The following is a 19,681-nucleotide window of genomic DNA, read 5'->3' as shown; positions in this document are numbered from 1 at the left end:
AAGAGTGCAGCATTCTTTTCATGTATCGCATATACATCAATGTGACTTAATCCATCTTATTGTTTATGATTAAATAGTGAAAGGGAAGAGGAGTGGTTTGGCCGAACTGAAAGGCACAGTTAGCAAGGCTGCAGGGAGGAAGATTACACGCATCATAAGTTTGGCGAAGAAGAAGCAGGCTACCGAAGAACAGACTTCTTCAACTGAAGAGGACATTCCGTGCTGTGGTTAGTACTAGTCCTGCTTTCTGTTGCTTGGATTGATAAATATTTCGAGCACATTCATTGGTCCGAATCTTGTTCGCCTCCCAACATCGGGTTCTGTTGTGGGGGGACCGGAAAGTTGGAATGGCAGTGGCCGCCACAGAACCCAACGGTGGAATTGCCAGGCCCGATGTTCCCGGTGGTGGGGAAGCTCTGTGGTGGCCCTTCTACCACTCTGCGATGGGACCCAAGTTTGCATTTTTTTTTAAATTAATTTATGGGATGTGGGCGACACTGGCCAGGCCAGCATTTATTGCCCATCCCTAATTGCCCTTGAGAAGGTGGTGGTGAGCTGCCTTCTTGAACCGCTGCAGTCCATTTGGGGTAGGTACACCCACAGTGCTGTTAGGAAGGGAGTTCCAGAATTTTGACCCAGCGACAGTGAAGGAACGGCGATATAGTTCCAAGTCAGGATGGTGTGTGACTTAGAGGGGAACTTGCAGGTGGTGGTGTTCCCATGTATTTGCTGCCCTTGTCCTTCTAGTTGGGAGAGGTCGCGGGTTTGGAAGGTGCTGTCTAAGGAGCCTTGGTACATTGCTGCAGTGCATCTTGTAGATGGTACACACTGCTGCCACTGTGCGTCGGTGGTGGAGGGAGTGAATGTTTGTAGATGGCGTGCCAATCAAGCGGGCTGCTTTGTCCTGGATGGCGTCGAGCTTCTTGAGTGTTGTTGGAGCTGCACCCATCCAGGCAAGTGGAGAGTATTCCATCACACTCCTGACTGTGCCTTGTAGTGGTGGACAGGCTTTGGGGAGTCAGGAGGTGAGTTACTCGCCTCAGGATTCCTAGCCTCTGACCTGCTCTTGTAGCCACGGTATTTATATGGCTACTCCAGTTCAGTTTCTGGTCAATGGTAACCCCTAGGATGTTGATAGTGGGGGATTCAGCAATGGTAATGCTGTTGAATGTCAAGGGGAGATGGTTAGATTCTCTCTTGTTGGAGATGGTCATTGCCTGGCACTTGTGTGGCGCGAATGTTACTTGCCACTTCTCAGCCCAAGCCTGGATATTGTCCGGGTCTTGCTGCATTTCTACACGGACTGCTTCAGTATCTGAGGAGTCACGAATGATGCTGAACATTATGCAATCATCCGCGAACATCCCCACTTCTGACCTTATGATTGAAGGAAGGTCATTGATGAAGCAGCTGAAGATGGTTGGGCCTAGGACACTACCCTGAGGAACCCCTGCAGTGATATCCTGGAGCTCAGATGATTGACCTCCAACAACCACAACCATCTTCCTTTGCGCTAGGTATGACTCCAGCCAGCGGAGGGTTTTCCCCCTGATTCCCATTGACCTCAGTTTTGCTAGGGCTCCTTGATGCCATACTCGGTCAAATGCTGCCTTGATGTCAAGGGCAGTCACTCTCACCTCACCTCTTGAGTTCAGCTCTTTTGTCCATGTTTGAACCAAGGCTGTAATGAGGTCAGGAGCTGAGTGGCCCTGGCGGAACCCAAACTGAGCATCACTGAGCAGGTTATTGCTAAGCAGTGCCGCTTGATGGCACTGTTGATGACACCTTCCATCACTTTACTGATGATAGAGAGTAGGCTGATGGGGCGGTAATTGGCTGGGTTGGATTTGTCCTGACATACCTGGGCAATTTTCCACATTGCAGGGTAGATGCCAGTGTTGTAGCTGTCCTGGAACAACTTGGCTAGGGGCGCGGCAAGTTCTGGAGCACAGGTCTTCAGTACTATTGCCGGAATATTGTTAAGGCCCATAGCTTTTGCAGTGTCCAGTGCCTTCAGTCGTTTCTTGATATCACGCGGAGTGAATTGAATTGGCTGAAGTCTGGCATCTGTGATGCTGGGGACCTCAGGAGGAGGCCGAGATGGATCATCAACTCTGCACTTCTGGCTGAAGATTGTTGCAAATGCTTCAGCCTTATCTTTCGCACTGATGTGCTGGGCTCTCCCATCATTGAGGATGGGGATATTTGTGGAGTCACGGCCAGATGTGGCAGGACTGCAGAGCTTAGGTCTGATCCGTTGGTTATGGGATCGCTTAGCTCTGTCTATCGCATGTTGCTTACGCAGTTTAGCATGCAGATAGTCTTGTGTTGTAGCTTCACCAGGTTGACACCTCATTTTGAGGTATGCCTGGTGCTGCTCCTGGCATGCCCTCCTGCACTCTTCATTGAACCAGTGTTGGTCTCCTGGCTTGATGGTAATGGTAGAGTGGGGGATATGCCGGGCCATACTTAAATTACATCTTTACATCAATTAAAATGTAATCTGCAGCGATCTTACCTTCAGTTCCCGATCTTCAGCATGACATGCGGCACACACGTGCCTTCACTTTCCTGTCCAGGGAAAGCTAATGCCACCAAGGTGAGGAAGAGGTAAACTCTGCAGTATGTACTGGATGGGGTCAACTCTGCACTATATTTGCACTGAGTGCTACTGGAGTGCACAGTGTATGAAGAAGGGAGTTTGGTAAGTGACAGGAGTTCGGTAAGGAGGGGAACTATAAATTAATTGTAAAAAATAAATTTAATCTAATTAACACAATTTAGATGGAAGGACAGGTGATGTGTCGTGGCTACAGCATGTGGGAGCTCCTGGATGCCACTGGAATCCATGGCAACCATGTCTGTAGTAAGTGTCTGCGGCTTGAGGAGCTTCAGCTCAGAGTCATTGAGCTGGAGGCTGAGCTGCAGACATTGCGATGCATCAGGGAGGAGGAAGGTTACCTGGACACTTTGTTCCAGAAGGCAGTCACATCCCTTAGGATAGGGTCATCTGTTTTTTGCAGTGGTCAGGGACAGGAGGGTGTGACTACAAGTCAGGCAGGTAAGGGGATCGGGAAGGCGGGTGTGGAGGAGCCTCAGCCCTTGCAATTAAGCAACAAGTACGAGGTTCTTGCAGCTTATACGAATAAGTGATGGCTGTAGTGTGGATGAGCAGACTGACGATGGCCCCATAGTACAGGAAGCCGTTCAAGCGGGGGAGCGAAAAGGACAATAGGGGTAGTAGGGGACCGTATACTGAGGGGGATTGACATTGTTCTCTGCAGCAAAGAGTGAGAGTCCAGAAGGCTGTGTTGCCTGCCCGGTGATAGGGTTCAGGACCCCTGCTCAGGGCTGGAGAAGAACTTACAGTGGGAGGGGGAGGATCTAGTCATCGTGGTCCATGTAGATACCAATGACATAGGTAGGACAAGGAAAGAGGTTCTGCATAGTCAGAATGAGGATCTAGACACCAAATTAAGAAGCATAACGTTAAAGGTAATAATCTCTAGATTATTTTTGAGCCATGTGCAAATTGGAGGTCAAATAATATTAGAGAAATGAATGCGTGGCTCAAAGACTGGTGTGGTAGAAGTGGGTTCCGGTTCGTGGGGCAGTGGCACCAGTACTGGGGAAAGTGAGAGCTTTACATTGGGATGGTCTACACCTGAACTGTGCTGGGACTAGTGTTCTAGTGAGTTGCATAACGAGGGAAGTAGAGAGGGTTTTAAACTAAATAGTGGGGGCAAGGGATCAAATTTGGGAAGATGTGGTCAAAGAGTAGAGACAAGGCAAGACAGAAGGGTATTAATATGGGAAAAGATAAACGGACCATGACAGGACGGGACAGTGAGTACAAATCTAAGAGTAAATCAGCAGACAAGGCTGGAGGTTACAAAAATAACAGGGCAAAGACTTTGTATCTGAATGCACGTAGCATTCAAAACAAAACGGATGAACTGATAACGCAAATAGAAATAAGTAAGTACAATCTGATAGCCATTACAGAGATATAGCTGCAAGATGACATAGATTGGGACCTGAATATTGAAGGCTACATGACATTTAGAACGGACAGGAAGCTAAGAAAAGGTGGAAGGGTGGTTCTATTAATTAATGATGGTATTAACACAATAGAGAGGGATTATTTAAGTTCAGGAAATCAGGATGTAGAAACGGTTTGGTTTGAAATTTGAAATGATAAAAGCAAGAAGTCACTTGTGGGAGTGGTGTATAGGCCCCTAACAATAACCACAAGGCAGGACAGGGCATAAAGGAAGAAATAATGAGTGCTTGTCAGAAAGGAATGGCAGTAATCATGGAGGATTTTCAACTAAACATAGACTGGAAAAATCAGCTGGGCAAAGGTAGCCTTGATGAGGAGCTCATAGAATGTTTTTGGGATAGTTTCTTAGAACAGCATGTTCTGCAGCCAACCAGAGAGCAGTTATTAGATTAGATTATAAGATTAGCGGTATTAGATCTGGTATTGTACAACGAGATAGGATTAATTAATGACCTCATAGTGAAAGCACCCCTAGGCTGCAGCGATCATAATATGATTGAATTTTACAGTTTGAGGGAGAGAAGAGTGGGTCTAAGACTAGTATTTTAAACTTAAATAAGGGCAATTATGAGGGCATGAAAGCAGAGCTAGCAAAAGTGAAGTGTCAAAGTAGGTTAATGGATAAGTTAATAGAGATGCAGTGGCAGACATTTAAGGGGCTATTTCAGAATACACAGAATAGATGCATTCCAACAAGAAAGAAAAATTCCAAGGGGAGGACCCACCATCCGTGGTTAACTAAAAAAGTTAAAAATAGTATCAAACTTAAAGAAAAAGCATATAATTGCACAAAGATGGGTGGCAGTTCAGAAGATTGGACAGAATATAAAAAGCAGCAAATAATGAGTAAAAGATTAATAAGGAAGGAAAAATTAGAGTACAAGAGAAAGCTAGCTAGAAATATAAAAACAGATAGTAAGAGTTTCTATTGATATTTTAAAAAGAAAAGAATTAACAAAGTGAGCATTAGTCCTATAGAAAGTGAGTCTGGGGAATTAATAATGGATAATAAGGAGATGGCAGATCAATTGAACAGGTATTTTGCATTGGTTTTCACTATAGAGGATACAAGAAACATCCCAGAAATAGGAAATGGAATGAAGGGAGGAACTCACGAAAATTACAATCACCAGGGAAGTGGTACTGAGCAAATTGCTGGAACTGCGGGCTGACAAGTCCCCAGGTCCTGATGGACTTCATCCTCGGGTCTTAAAAGAAGTGTCTGGAAAAACAGTTGATGCGCTTTTTAATTTTCCAAAATTCCTTAGATTCAGGGAAGGTTCCATTACATTGGAAAATAGGCAATATAACTCCTTTATTCAAAAAGGGAGGGAGACAGAAAGCAGGAAACTACAGACCAGTTAGCTTAACATCTGTCATGGGGTAAATGTTAGAAGCTATTATGAAAGGCATTATAGCAGGGCACTTAGAAAAATTCAACATAATCAGACAGAGTCAACATGGCTTTTTGAAAGGGAAATCATGTTTAACCAATTTATTGGAGTTCTTTGAAGAAGTAACGTACTGTGGATAAAGGGGAACCGGTGGATGTACTGTACTTAGATTTCCAGAAGGCATTTGATAAGGTGTCACATCAAAGTTTATTGCAGAAAATAAAAGCTCTTGGTGTAGGGGGTAACATATTGGCATGGATAGAAGATTGGCTAGCTAACAGGAAATAGAAAGTAAGCATAAATGGGTAATTTTCTGGTTGGCAACATGTAACAAGTGGTGTGCCACAGGGGTTAGTGCTGGGGCCTCAACTTGTTACAACTTACCTAAATGACTTGGAAAGAGGGACCGAAGGTATGGTTGCTAAATTTGCTAATGACACAAAGATAGGTAGGAAATTAAGTAGTGAAGAGGACATAAAGAGGCTACAAATGGATATAGATAGGTTAAGCGAGTGGACAAAGATCTGTCAAATAGAGTATAATGTGGGAAAATGTGAAGTTGTCCATTTTGGCAGGAAAAATTTTAAAAAAGCATATAATCTAAATGGTGAGAGATTGCAGAGCTCTGAGATGCAGAGGGATCTGGTTGTCCAAGTGCATGAATTGTAAAAGATTGGTATGCAGGTACAAGAAGTAATTAGGAAAGCAAATAGAATGTTATTTATTGCAAGGGGAATTGAATACAAAAGTAGGGAGGTTATGCTTCAGTTATACAGGGTATTAGTGAGACCACATCTGGAATACTGTGTTTAGTATTGGTCTCCTTATTCAAGGAAGGATGTAAATGCATTGGAAGCTGTTCAAAGAAGGTTTACTGGACTAATACCTGGAATAGGCGGGTTGTCTTAAGAGGAAAGGTTGGACAGGCTAGGCTTGTATCCGCTGGAGTTTAGAAGAGTAACAGGCGACTTTATTGAATCATATAAGATCGTGAAAGGTCTTGGGAAGGGTCTTGACAGGGTGGATGTGGAAAGGATGTTTTGCCTTGTGGGAGAATCTAGAACTAGGGGTCACTGTTTAAAAATAAGGGGTCGCCCATTTCAGACAGAGATGAAGAGAAATGTTTTCTCTCAGAGGGTTGTGAGTCTTTGGAACTCTCTTCCTCAAAAGGCAGTGGAAGCAGAGTCTTTGAATATTTTTAAGGCAGAGGTAGATAGATTCTTGATAAGCAAGGGGGGTGAAAGGGTATTGGGGTAGGCAGGAATATGGAGTTGAGGTTACAATCAAATCATCTTGTTGAATAGTGGAGCAGGCTCAAGGGGCTGCGTGGCCTCCTACTGCTCCTAATTCATATGTTCATATGTATGTTTGTATGTACTGTATGGGGGGGGGGCTGGTGGGAAGGGGTCAACTCTGCACTATGTACTGTATAGGGGGAAGGAATCAACTCTGCGTTCTGTGTGAATGGTAGGGTGGAAGGGGACAACTTTGTATTATGTTGTGCTGTTTCCAGGGATGGGAGCCTTTTAAAAATGTTTATTCATCAGGTGACGCCATCACCGAGGCCGCCCCAGCCACGTGATTGGGGAGCATCTGCCATGCATATGCAAAGTGCTCGCCATATGCAAGATTGCGCCAGTGAGGCAACGTGGGGCCCTTGCATGGCGGCTGCCATTTTCTGCACCTGCCACCGCTCCCGGCAGTGGGAGAACAAGATCCAGCCCATTATTTGTAACTGACATAACACAACCAATTATCAGCAGTCCTTACAGCACAGTCCTGTCATAACTCCAGCCCAACATTGCTATCCAGTTACCAAATGACCTTGTGAGCAGAGAGCCTCTGTGCACCCCAAACAAGACCATTGATACAAGGAGAAAGAACTTGCTACATCAGGAGATCCTGTTACCTCAGCCTCAAAAAGACCTGATGTATCCTTGGTACACCTGGTGAAAACAGGAATACGAGCTTCCTCCACGATAGAAGTAAGGCTCACCTGGGAATCACAGGCTAGACCATGAAATTTAAAAGAAACCCATCTCTTTTTCTATATAATTATCAATCCCCTTACAATGGAGCCTGAAGGGGTCAGAGACCGGTCTCTTTTTAAGAGGTGTGGTACCCCCGAACCCGGCTACTTCTGCCGCAGTATTTGGCTGGCCTAGAAGACGGACATACACCTTTGGGAACCTCCTCCTGATCCTGAAATGCCCACTGGGTGAGCAGCGGAAGTTCCCGGTGGGCATCACTGAACTTACACCTGGATGTAGCCTCTGTAGATTTTCTATAGCACTATTTGTCTATCTCTGCATCAATACCTTTTTGATGATGGCATCTTGTGAATTTGCTGATGTCATAACATTGTGTTATTTCAAGCAAGTGAAGAACGTTGATCAATCTGGTCCATTCTTCCAAACCTCCCAATAATTTTTTTTACCATGATTCTGGAATCAATTACCCATGTATCCCCTTTCCCAACAAGAACTTAGCTAAAAGTGAAAACTGCAAATGCTGGAAATTTAACATAAAAACAGAAAATGCTGGAAAAATTCAGTAGGTCAGGCAGCATATGTGGAGAGAGAGAGACAAAGTTTCAGGTTGATGACCGTTCATCAGAACTGGAACAAGTTAGAGATGCAACAGGCTATAAGTAACTACAGAGGCAGGGGAGGAAGGAAAGAACAAAACGGAAGATATGTGAAACGGTGGAAGACAGGAGAGTTTAAGTGACAGAAAAGATGATGTAGCAAGGCCAAAAGGGATGGTAATGGGACAAGAAAAGAAACAAAAGATGGGCCTAGAGGAGGTGTAAATGGCAATAGCGGAATCATTGCCATCAGCTGCAATCTCAAAATATAAGGGTAGTGGTTATGATTTGAAATTGTTGAATGCAGTGTTGAGTCCAGAACACTGTAAAGTGTCTAATCAAAAGATAAGCTTCGTTGGAACAATGTAGGAGGCTGGGGATAGAGAGGTCAGTGTGGGTGTGGGGCAGATAAATAAAGTAACATGCAACCAGATGCTCAGGGTCATGCTTGCAGACTGAACGGAGGTATTCTGCAGAGTGATCAAACCATCTGCATTTGGTCTCCCCTACGTAGAGTAGATCACATCAGGAGCAGCGAATACAGTACCCTAAATTGAAAGAAGTACATGTAAATCACTGTATCATCTACAAGGAGTGTTTAGGGTCCGGAATGATGGAAAGGGAAGAGGTAAAAATGCAGGTGTTGCATGTTCTTCACTTGCACAGGAAGATGCCATGGGAAGGGGAGGGGTATTTGGAGTGATTGAAGAGTGGATCAGGGTGTTGTATAGGGAACAGTCCCTTTGGAATGCTGAAGGGGGAGAGGAAGTGAAGATGTATTTGATGGTGGTGTCACATTACATGTGGCGAAAATACCAGAGGATGATCCATTGAATGTTGAGGCTGGTGTGGTGAAAGGTGAGGACAAGGGGATCCCTATCATGGTTTTGGGAGGGAGGGGAAGGGTTGAGCAGAAGTAAGGGTAATGGGACAGACACGGCCAAGGGCCCTGTCAATCATGATGGAGCGGAATCCTTAGTTGTGAATAAAGAAAGACATATTGGAAGTATTGGTATGGAAGTTGGCATTGTCAGAACAGATGTGATAGTGTTACGACTGAGGTTGGAGGAGTGCGCAGTTTTTTCTAGTTCCACTTCTCCACAGGTCACAACATATATTTAAATGTTTACCCAGTTACTGATACGGTCAATCATGGACTACTTTTATCGCAAAATAAAATACACCAACCAGGTTTCTTTAATAAACAACAAAATTATCAGTTTTTAATTTAGCAAGACTTAACCAGAAATAAAGCAAATAAAGGGAATTTCTCTTTAGAGCTCTGTTACAAAAAAAGACCAAACAAAATATACTGGCCAAATACTTGCTAATTCTTGAAGAAAAAAGAGAAGATATGGAAAGGTGTCAGTTGCCCCTTTTTTGGTTTGCGTCCCAAATATGCGTAAATGGCTGTCACTGGAATCCTTCTAGAACTTTTCTTTTCAGGTGATGTTGAAGATCAGTTTGGCAGGCTTTCCAGGAGAAATGCAGCATCAGTTTCTCGATTTCTTACACTTGATTCTCAGGAAGTTCTCAAAGAGATGGAAGAGGGTGCTGATGGTGACTGCTCTCTTGGCTGGTTTTCTCCAACTGCCTTCAAATCAGTTCATGCCCCAACACATTGTAGAAAGTGAAACCAAAAACATTATCTCAAAAGTTAAGCTTCTTGTCCCCTATAAATCTTGACCTGTCACATCTCTGTAAATATCTCCCGCAAGTCAAAAGGCCCCTGCTATGTATTTATCTGAAGACAGGTGACTTCCAATAAATGTTGTTTTCAAACAAAACCTCTGTGTCCCTTCAATGACCCCAGTAAAAAAAAAATCCATGGAATCCTTTTCAGTTTTCCCAAATAAAACAATGCCCATAATTCTAAAATACAAGAATCCTCAAAAAAAAACTTAACAAAAAATATAGAAACACCGTCATAACATTGGAAACAGAGAAATTGGGAGAATGGAATAGAGTCCTTACAGGAAGTGGGGTGTGAGGAAGTGTAGTCAAGATAGCTGTGGAAGTCAAGGGGCTTATTTGAAGCCAAATGTATCTACATTTTAAAAACGATCATGGTTTTCTGGTCATTTGTTCCACAATGTTATCTCCTTCTTAGAATAAAATATTTCCTAAATTTCCTATTTTCTTCTAACACCTTTAACTTTAAATGTTGGCGCCCGATAGTCCTCAAATTATGTGCCTGGCAGCAAAATTTTTCTGATACCATCTCCATACCCAACAAAATTTCTATCAATTCTTTCCTTACTCTTTTCTCCAGAAAGTCGAGTCCCAGACTCAATAATCTTAACCACAGCTCAGAGCTCTCAATTGAGGGATCAATTGCTTAGCCCTCCTCTGGACTCTCTCCAGTAATTTTACATCTTTCCCATTATTTAGCAACCAAAATTGAAAACAGTGCTCTGGATGATGCCTCACAAAGGCCGGCTACAACTTCAACATCACTTCCTTCGACATAAGTTACACCCTTATTTTATATCTCAACGTTCCTATGAACACTGAACCAAAGTTTTCAACAACCATATCTCATGCCAGTGTTTAACATTCAGGAATGTACCTATACAAGCAAATATGAAATTATACAATTAATCTGGGGAGTGTGGTAACAATAGCACACCCCTGTGAACTGGATATTCTATCTTCCGGCTGTATTCCCATGTACACACCTCCAATCTTTCAGCAGATGGACAGGAAAACATTTTAGCGAGATAACACCAGATATAAATCATTAAGCTGCTTTATTTTACATAAAGCTAATAAACATACAGATGAATAGTTGTAAACAAACTGCAGTCAATTTTAATTTCTCACCTTGAAAAATGAGAATAGTAAACCATACACAATGGCCCTTTCATCTCTGACTTATGAACAAATGAAAATGATGAGCAGGAAAAGATCAGCTCATGATGCCTGGAGCAACATGACTAGATTCTTCCTAGCCGCCCCTGCAGCCATGCAATCTCCTTGGAAAGGAATCAGGAAAAAAAGCACTGCTTGCAAGGGGAAAAGAAAAATCTGGAAAATTCCTCTCTGCCCCTTCTGGCAAAATAAAATAAATCTTTTGTTTTGGTGTTATCTTGCTTTCTGGGGAAATTCTAACTGCAAAAATTGACTTCTTGCATCTCAACTTGCAACTCCAGGCCTTTACCTTGTAGTTTGTAGTTTAAACCCTGACTAACTGCTATCATCTTTTCTCTTAGACTCTCTCTATTCCTGGCAAATGATTTAACAGTAGATAAACAATCAGTAAAACTGGGTAACTCTCCTCTCCTCTTAGGGTTTGGGTCCTGAGAAACCATCTCCTACTATTCCCATTGAATAAAGACCATCTTGGCTAAATGAGGCTGAGTTAAGTCTGTTGTCTCTCATTGTCTCAGTTTGAAGTAAATGATGAGCCACAGAATTCCATAAATTGGCTAATGTAGGTTGATTACACATTTTCATAACAAATAAACCTTTTGTTTCAATGACAGCAGCCTGTGGCTTTTAATACCTGTGTGTATTCACTTTGTGTTAGAACACAATACTTAAAGATAACCATTCTCAAATCCTTTCAGTGAAGAAAATAATAACCAAAAATACTGTAAGTGTAACTGCATCATTGGCCACTGCATCCAATTTGGAGTTAGTCATAAACTTAGACACCTTGAATAATATTCTATCCACCAAGTCATTATTTATAAAATGGTAAACAACAGTGGAAAATGTTCCTGTTTCAAAGTCCAGCTGAGGTGATGAAAGTACTCAGAAATTATGGATAGTTTGTCACATCTAAGGGAAGAAACTTCAGCATTATTCAATCTTGCAATATAAATCTACAGATACGAGGTGATGAAATGAACAGAATAATCCTATAAACATCAGAGGGTAAATTTAGCCCCCAAAAGTGTGTGGGTTTGGTTCGGGAGGAAGGTTAAAAAGCTAAAATCGGAACCCAGCCCATCTCAAAGTCACCCACTTCCGTTTTTAACGGAGGTGGGATGAGGGGTGGGAAATCAAGAACCAGGTTGGTCATTTAAATATTCTAATCAGGCTGTATGCCTTCATTTTAACAGTGATTCTATTTTTAACCATGGTTAATTAGGTTTCCCTGACCTCAGGAAAGCCGGCAGGTGAAAGTAGATGAGAAAGGTTGAATCCATGAGATATGTGCCTTTACAGCACTGCTTGTGGGCCAGGAGGAGCAAGAGTGTTTCTTCCAGGTCCAACAAGCTTACCTGTAAACTGTATTTCCCCAAAGATCTGTCTGCTCCACCCTATATGATCACACCTCTCACAATCCCCTGATCACCATCTGCTCCCCCTCCCCCACGCTCAGAAACATCTCCCCCACCCCCACCCCCGCAACCACCATCTGCACCCTCCACCATCCTGCGATCAGACACCCCCAACCACCCCCACCCCACAATCTCTCCCACCCCACCACTAGACCTACCTGCTCTCAGCTCGGCTGCAGCATTCTGACCCATGCTTTTTTTTTAAAATCTGGGAGTATATTTCATTCTACTGATCCAAAATTCCTAACCTTGATAATCATAAAAATAAACCATAAATATAATTGGAAAATATAATTTATCCCCCAGATTTCTTTTACTGTTTCTCTGAAGGCACTAATTCCTGCTAATGTCTGGTGCCACAAGTGCCATCAGAAAACCACCAAGTGGTCATTGTTTATGTGTGAGCATTGCGCATGGGAATGATCACAACTGAGTCTGATTCTGTCCTCAGCAGAGATCCATACAACTGAACACCAAAGAAGATTAAGAATCCCTTCTGTGGCCTGGGTCAATGCAGCCAGTTGTAATGCCCATGCTGCTCTCCTGGCCGAAATCAGTTAACTGAGCTCATAATCTCCGTGTTTGCTGATCCATATGACTCAGTGCCACACCAGTCTGTGCATTTACTGGCTAAACTATCAAGTTAGCCAACAAATGCAATGTTGTATGTGGCTAGAAAGGCAAACCACCTATTGCTCTTGGTATTCGCCCAGCAACTAGCAAAGGAAACAGATGGTGTCATCTGTAAATTCGGCTGAATAGATGCCAATAATATCGTGCCTTTATAGGGCATTCCCCATATATTAGAATACTTCACAAATAATGTTCCTATTAAATTGCGTGGGTGCGTAGCTTGCAGCAGCCTAAAAGGTACCATACAGGAATCAAAACAAGAAATGCTGGAAATACTCAGCAGGTCTGGCAGCATCTGTGGAGAGAGAAGCAGAGTTAACGTTTCAGGTCAGTGACCCTTCAACAGTACCATACAGGCCTTGTTTTCTGATAAATAACGCATGTGTGTAACCGTGAAAATAAAGTTAAAGAGACAGGACACTGAAAAAAATAGGTCTCGCATAGCAACTAAATTTTAAAGGGAACATTGTTCACAATGTGATGAGGTGAAAAGAAGAGAAGGAAAATATTTGGAGTGAAGGGCAAGAAGCCAGAAAGCACAGTTAAAGATAAGAATATATAAACAATTCCAGATGCAAAGAGATAATGACAGAAGGATCAGGCTCTCATTATGGAATGGAGGGTGCAATGATTAAGGTGTTATTTGGAAATATTAGCAGATTTATAGTTATTTTCTACCAACCTAAGAGGAGCATTTGACTTTCTGGCAATAATGACAATTCCACTGTTACAATTGCTGTTAAATTCATCACCACCCATCCAGGGACAATCATGCCCCAGTCTCAAAACAACAAACACTCAATCATAGGCCAGTATAGTTCCAGTTTTGAGTTCCAGCAAAGGTCAGAATCTCAGTCTGCTTGCCATATGTCTGGTGGGTTTCATGAATTCCAACCACCCAGACACTTGTCAAGGATACCTGCAACATATGGTTAGCTTGTATGTTTTTCTTTTGCTTCCTCAATCTCTATACAAGTTACATGGATGCTGGGATTCATTAAGACAGCTAATATTCTAGTCAGGCTGTAGAGAGAGGATTACAAGTTGTCAGGACAGACATGACACATAAGTAGACATAGTGAATATAACTGGACTTTGGGGATTAGTGTTTCATAAGTAAAGCTGACATACAACATAATTGTACATACAAAACCCATGAACAAGGGACCCTTTTTAAACTTTACCTACATGTAGGCTTCCTTTTCAACAGAGCAACAGTGGCAGATTTACAATGGAGGAGTAGAATTAATTACTGTCAGATGTTAAAGCACCTCAGACAATGCCAAAATAATCATCGGTGTAGATATTTTTAAAGAAAATTAAACTAAATTTGATTATTTTCTCTCCATTCCCCCCACAATTCCCCTGCCTCCCAACCACCCTGAACAATTTTGCTCTCTGGTTTACAATAAGATCAGTACCATGAGGAGTACCTCTCACCAGTAACTCCTTCGAGTGGCCATTCTTCACGTATAAGCCTTGACAATGATAGTATACAACCTAACTTTTCCATACCTAGAAAATAGTGGGAAGCCACATCGGGAAGGCTCCCCGATGAAGTCTCGCTGCCAAGGAAATCTCCCAGCGGCGGGACTGGATACTGATAGCCTGCCTGCTGAACAAAGGCAGGCAATCAATTTAAATAATTAAAGGCCCTATTAAGGACATTTTTCCTGGCCCGTGGGAATTTTGCTGGTGGTAGAGCAGGCCCCCAGCACTTGGGGAGGCCACAAACTTCATGGAGGCAGCATCCCTGCAAGCATCTGGGTAATTATTGGAGCTGGAGGCTCCATGGCCCAAAGCTGGAGTTGCATGCAGGGAAGCCACCCCCGCAGCACAAATGGGCCATCCAGACGGGCCTGCCTGCTTGGCCCCTCTGATTTTAAATGTTTTACTTAGCTCTCTGAGGGTGCCTCCATGTTGAGGCACCCTCTCAATAACCGACCTGCCTCAGCTGCGCCCACCTCTTCCGGTGAGGCTTCCAAGGCCGGCAACATCTGCATCCCGCCTACTGTCCTTAATTAGACAGCAAGCCCAGAAGCAGCCAAATAGTAGGCCGCCTCCGATAAAATTGCAGAACTAGTCCTGCTGCCAGCTCAGGAACCCCATCTGGTCCCGACATCAGGGTCCCAAAGCTCGCAGTAAAATTCTGCCCCATGTTACCTACAATTTGATGAGTTTCTTTTTAGTTGTATTAAACTAAGAAATAATTTTCCATCTTTTTTCAGTCTTACATATCAATTCATGTGTAAATCTTGCAGCAGGATAGTTACTGTGCCTCATTGTGTGACTGAAAATAATTCTAAAGTCATGAGGTAGAACCATAAAGGGAAAAGAAAATAGTATTTCCCACTGCCGACAATGTGCATTGAGAGTGCTGTTATTAGTTCATCAGAATAGATCAGATTTCTATAATTGCTCTTTGTGATTTTCCTTTACCGGTTTTTCATTCTTTGAAAAGCTTATAATGGGAATAAGGTAAAACTTCAAACAAAAGTGCTGAGTTATTTAACCTCTACCTGTACCACGGATCCCAAGTATAGGGTTTCCATTTGTTTTTAAGCAATAGGATTTTATCCATCTGTACTTTTCATTTACAACAGTTCCATTTTCACCTCAACTCTTTTAAGTCAGAAATAGTCTGAAAAGAAACCAAGTGCGGAGGATTAGACCCTGGCCTTTCACCTCTGGGATTTTGATTTGAATCCAGGCCAGACTAATGGTTGCACGGGCTACACCTAAAAATGAGTTTGGGTAGGCACAATGTGGACAATTGTTGTGAGGCAATATTTGGCAAGCTTTCTCATAGAGTCCACAAGGTGGCTAGTGTGGGAAATACTCCCCACTACTGATCATCATCTGAGGTTAGGGCTGAGACACATTTGGGGGAAGAATGGAGGAAACATTTCTTTGCATCTACCTGTGCTTTCCCAGCAACAATCTCCCTCACCTTGGTAGCATAGCCTAATGGAAGAAAAAAGGACTTAAATTTATGTAGCACTATTCACGCCCACTGGACATCTCAAAGTGCTTTGCAGCCAATGAAGTACTTTATGAAGTGCAGTCACTGTTGTAATGCAGGAAACATGGCAGCCAGTATGCGCACAGCAAACTCTCACAAACAACAATGTGATAATGACCAGATAATCTGTTTTTGCGATGTTGACTGAGGGATAAATATTGGCCAGGATGCCAGGGATAACTTCCTTGCTTTTCTTCAAAATAGTGCCATGAGATTTTTTACATCCATCTGAGAGCAAGATGCTTGCTTGGAAAGCAGATGGGGCCTTAGTGTAACATGTCATCCAAACGACAGCAGTACTGGAGCGGCAGCCTTGATTTCTTGTGCTCAAGTCCTAGAGAGGGACTTGAACCCAGAACCTTATCACTCAGAGGCAAGAGTGGTACCGACTGAGCCACAGCTAACACTTACACCTGAATTGTAGTTCCACAGTGTGGTGAGAAGCAGGTTTCTACTTGCGACTCCTCAACCTCAGCTACATCACTAAGGGGAAGTGCAGGGTAGGCACTTTAGAGAAGGAAGGAGGGATAGCTGGAAGAACACCATCACCAGGCCATTCTCTGCCATTTCCTCACGGCTGCTTCAATGCAACATCAGTATAAGTTTGAGAGTAGATCATGGCCCTGTTAGCTATAATTGATCCGTGGCTTGAAGATACCAGGAAAGTTTATCCACAAATAAAATTCAGGAGAAGCTTCTTTTTTGAGTTGTACACTTGTGCTGTCTTTTACTAGAGAGGATAGTGAGATTCTTCCAGAGAACTAGGCAGATTTCTGCTGCAAGAGTTTGTATAGCTATAGTAAATCTAGAAATATAGCCAATATCTGAAGCAAAATAGTGATTGTTGGGATTAAGATTGTGAGATGTAGTGTATGGTGGGACTGTCTGCAGCATGAAGCCAAGAAGTTGACCTGGTATCAAAGGATGAATGGACTTCTCTCTCTCCATAATCATGCACTTGTGTTCAAACTTATGTTATATGTGAAACGTCCACAGCAGTATATGTCATGCCTTATGCCCTTAACTCTATTCCAGATTACCTCAATGTGATGGTTAACAACTACTGGAGAGAGCGTTGGTGTCGACTGAAAGGCAATACACTGTACTTCCATAAAGACAGGACAGATCTAAGGACACATGTGAACTCCATCGTGCTGCAGGGGTGTGAGGTGGTACCAGGGTTTGGACCGAAACATCCCTTTGCTTTCCGGATCCTTCGAAATGGACAGGACATTTGTGTGCTAGAGGTGCAGCTATTTATAATGAATTTATAGTTGGTATTTAATTATAAATCAGCTCGTAGCTAGTTTTTATTAAAGAAGAAACTAAGCTAAAGATGAGAATAAACAGGATATTTGGCCTCTCACGCTCATCCCCGAGTATTTTGGCTCACCCAGGCTAGTATCCAACTGCATTTTGAATTCCTTGAACATCTTTGATCTCACTATATTGCATGGTGGATCATTCTATAGATATCTGCAGTGGGCTCAGGGAATTTATGCAATGAGTAGATAGCTGTTACACAGTAAACAGACCAGCAAGGTCCCAGGTTTAATCATCATCTCTGCTGCATTAGCTAAGCTTAGCCAGGGCACTAATAACGGTGCTACAGTTGGCTTCAGCACCAATTAATTACAGAGGAGTTCCTGCTCTTGATTGCTGTCCTTACTGTAAGTGTGCTCATGTGAAGGATAGGTGAGGGAGGATGCAGGCTACATAAGAGTTAGAATTACATTGAGTTTCACAGCACAGAAACAAACCATTCAGCCCAGAAGCTTTATGCCATGTGTTTATGCTCTGCACAAGCCTTCTCCCACCTTACTTCATCTCACCCTATCAATGTATCCTTTTCTTCCTTTCTCCTTCATGTACTTATCTTTTTTCCTGTTAAGTGCCTCTATCCTATTCACCTGAACCACTCAATATGGTAGTGAGTTCCACATGCTCACTACTCTCTGGATGAAGAAGTTTCTCCTGAATCCCTTCTTCTTTTGGGCCTCCTTATCTCGAGAGACAATGGATACGCGCCTGGAGGTGGTCAGTGGTTTGTGAAGCAGCGCCTGGAGTGGCTATAAAGGCCAATTCTGGAGTGACAGGCTCTTCCACAGGTGCTGCAGAGAAATTTGTTTGTTGGGGCTGTTGCACAGTTGGCTCTCCCCTTGCGCCTCTGTCTTTTTTCCTGCCAACTACTAAGTCTCTTCGACTCGCCACAATTTAGCCCTGTCTTTATGGCTGCCCGCCAGCTCTGGCGAATGCTGGCAACTGACTCCCACGACTTGTGATCAATGTCACACGATTTCATGTCGCGTTTGCAGACGTCTTTATAACGGAGACATGGACGGCCGGTGGGTCTGATACCAGTGGCGAGCTCGCTGTACAATGTGTCTTTGGGGATCCTGCCATCTTCCATGCGGCTCACATGGCCAAGCCATCTCAAGCGCCGCTGACTCAGTAGTGTGTATAAGCTGGGGGTGTTGGCCGCTTCAAGGACTTCTGTGTTGGAGATATAGTCCTGCCACCTGATGCCAAGTATTCTCCGAAGGCAGCGAAGATGGAATGAATTGAGACGTCGCTCTTGGCTGGCATACGTTGTCCAGGCCTCGCTGCCGTAGAGCAAGGTACTGAGGACACAGGCCTGATACACTCGGACTTTTGTGTTCCGTGTCAGTGCGCCATTTTCCCACACTCTCTTGGCCAGTCTGGACATAGCAGTGGAAGCCTTACCCATGCGCTTGTTGATTTCTGCATCTAGAGACAGGTTACTGGTGATAGTTGAGCCTAGGTAGGTGAACTCTTGAACCACTTCCAGAGCGTGGTCGCCAATATTGATGGATGGAGCATTTCTGACATCCTGCCCCATGATGTTCGTTTTCTTGAGGCTGATGGTTAGGCCAAATTCATTGCAGGCAGACGCAAACCTGTCGATGAGACTCTGCAGGCATTCTTCAGTGTGAGATGTTAAAGCAGCATCGTCAGCAAAGAGGAGTTCTCTGATGAGGACTTTCCGTACTTTGGACTTCGCTCTTAGACGGGCAAGGTTGAACAACCTGCCCCCTGATCTTGTGTGGAGGAAAATTCCTTCTTCAGAGGATTTGAACGCATGTGAAAGCAGCAGGGAGAAGAAAATCCCAAAAAGTGTGGGTGCGAGAACACAGCCCTGTTTCACACCACTCAGGATAGGAAAGGGCTCTGATGAGGAGCCACCATGTTGAATTGTGCCTTTCATATTGTCATGGAATGAGGTGATGATACTTAGTAGCTTTGGTGGACATCCGATCTTTTCTAGTAGTCTGAAGAGACCACGTCTGCTGACGAGGTCAAAGGCTTTGGTGAGATCAATGAAAGCAATGTAGAGGGGCATCTGCTGTTCACGGCATTTCTCCTGTATCTGACGAAGGGAGAACAGCATGTCAATAGTCGATCTCTCTGCACGAAAGCCACACTGTGCCTCAGGGTAGACGCGCTCGGCCAGCTTCTGGAGCCTGTTCAGAGCGACTCGAGCAAAGACTTTCCCCACTATGCTGAGCAGGGAGATTCCACGGTAGTTGTTGCAGTCACCGCGGTCACCTTTGTTTTTATAGAGGGTGATGATGTTGGCATCGCGCATGTCCTGGGGTACTGCTCCCTCGTCCCAGCACAGGCATAGCAGTTCATGTAGTGCTGAGAGTATAGCAGGCTTGGCACTCTTGATTA

At 43.6% G+C, this 19,681-nt stretch overlaps 1 protein-coding gene across 3 annotated transcripts in view; it reads left to right on the top strand.

The window, feature by feature from the left end:
- afap1l1a (actin filament associated protein 1-like 1a) overlaps positions 1–19,681 on the top strand; it is a 290,476-nt gene that overhangs the window by 232,445 nt on the left and 38,350 nt on the right. For all 3 annotated transcript variants that reach the window (XM_068043393.1, XM_068043390.1, XM_068043391.1), the window contains 2 exons: positions 78–227; positions 17,024–17,235. In XM_068043393.1, coding sequence (XP_067899494.1) covers positions 78–227; positions 17,024–17,235 — 362 coding nt within the window. The remainder of the gene's footprint in view (positions 1–77; positions 228–17,023; positions 17,236–19,681) is intronic.

This window comes from Heterodontus francisci, chromosome 12, assembly GCF_036365525.1.
Source record: "Heterodontus francisci isolate sHetFra1 chromosome 12, sHetFra1.hap1, whole genome shotgun sequence".
In the NCBI taxonomy this organism is placed as follows: domain Eukaryota; kingdom Metazoa; phylum Chordata; class Chondrichthyes; order Heterodontiformes; family Heterodontidae; genus Heterodontus; species Heterodontus francisci.
The sequence above is the reverse complement of the archived record's forward strand: the minus strand, read 5'-3'. Positions and strand labels throughout refer to the sequence as shown.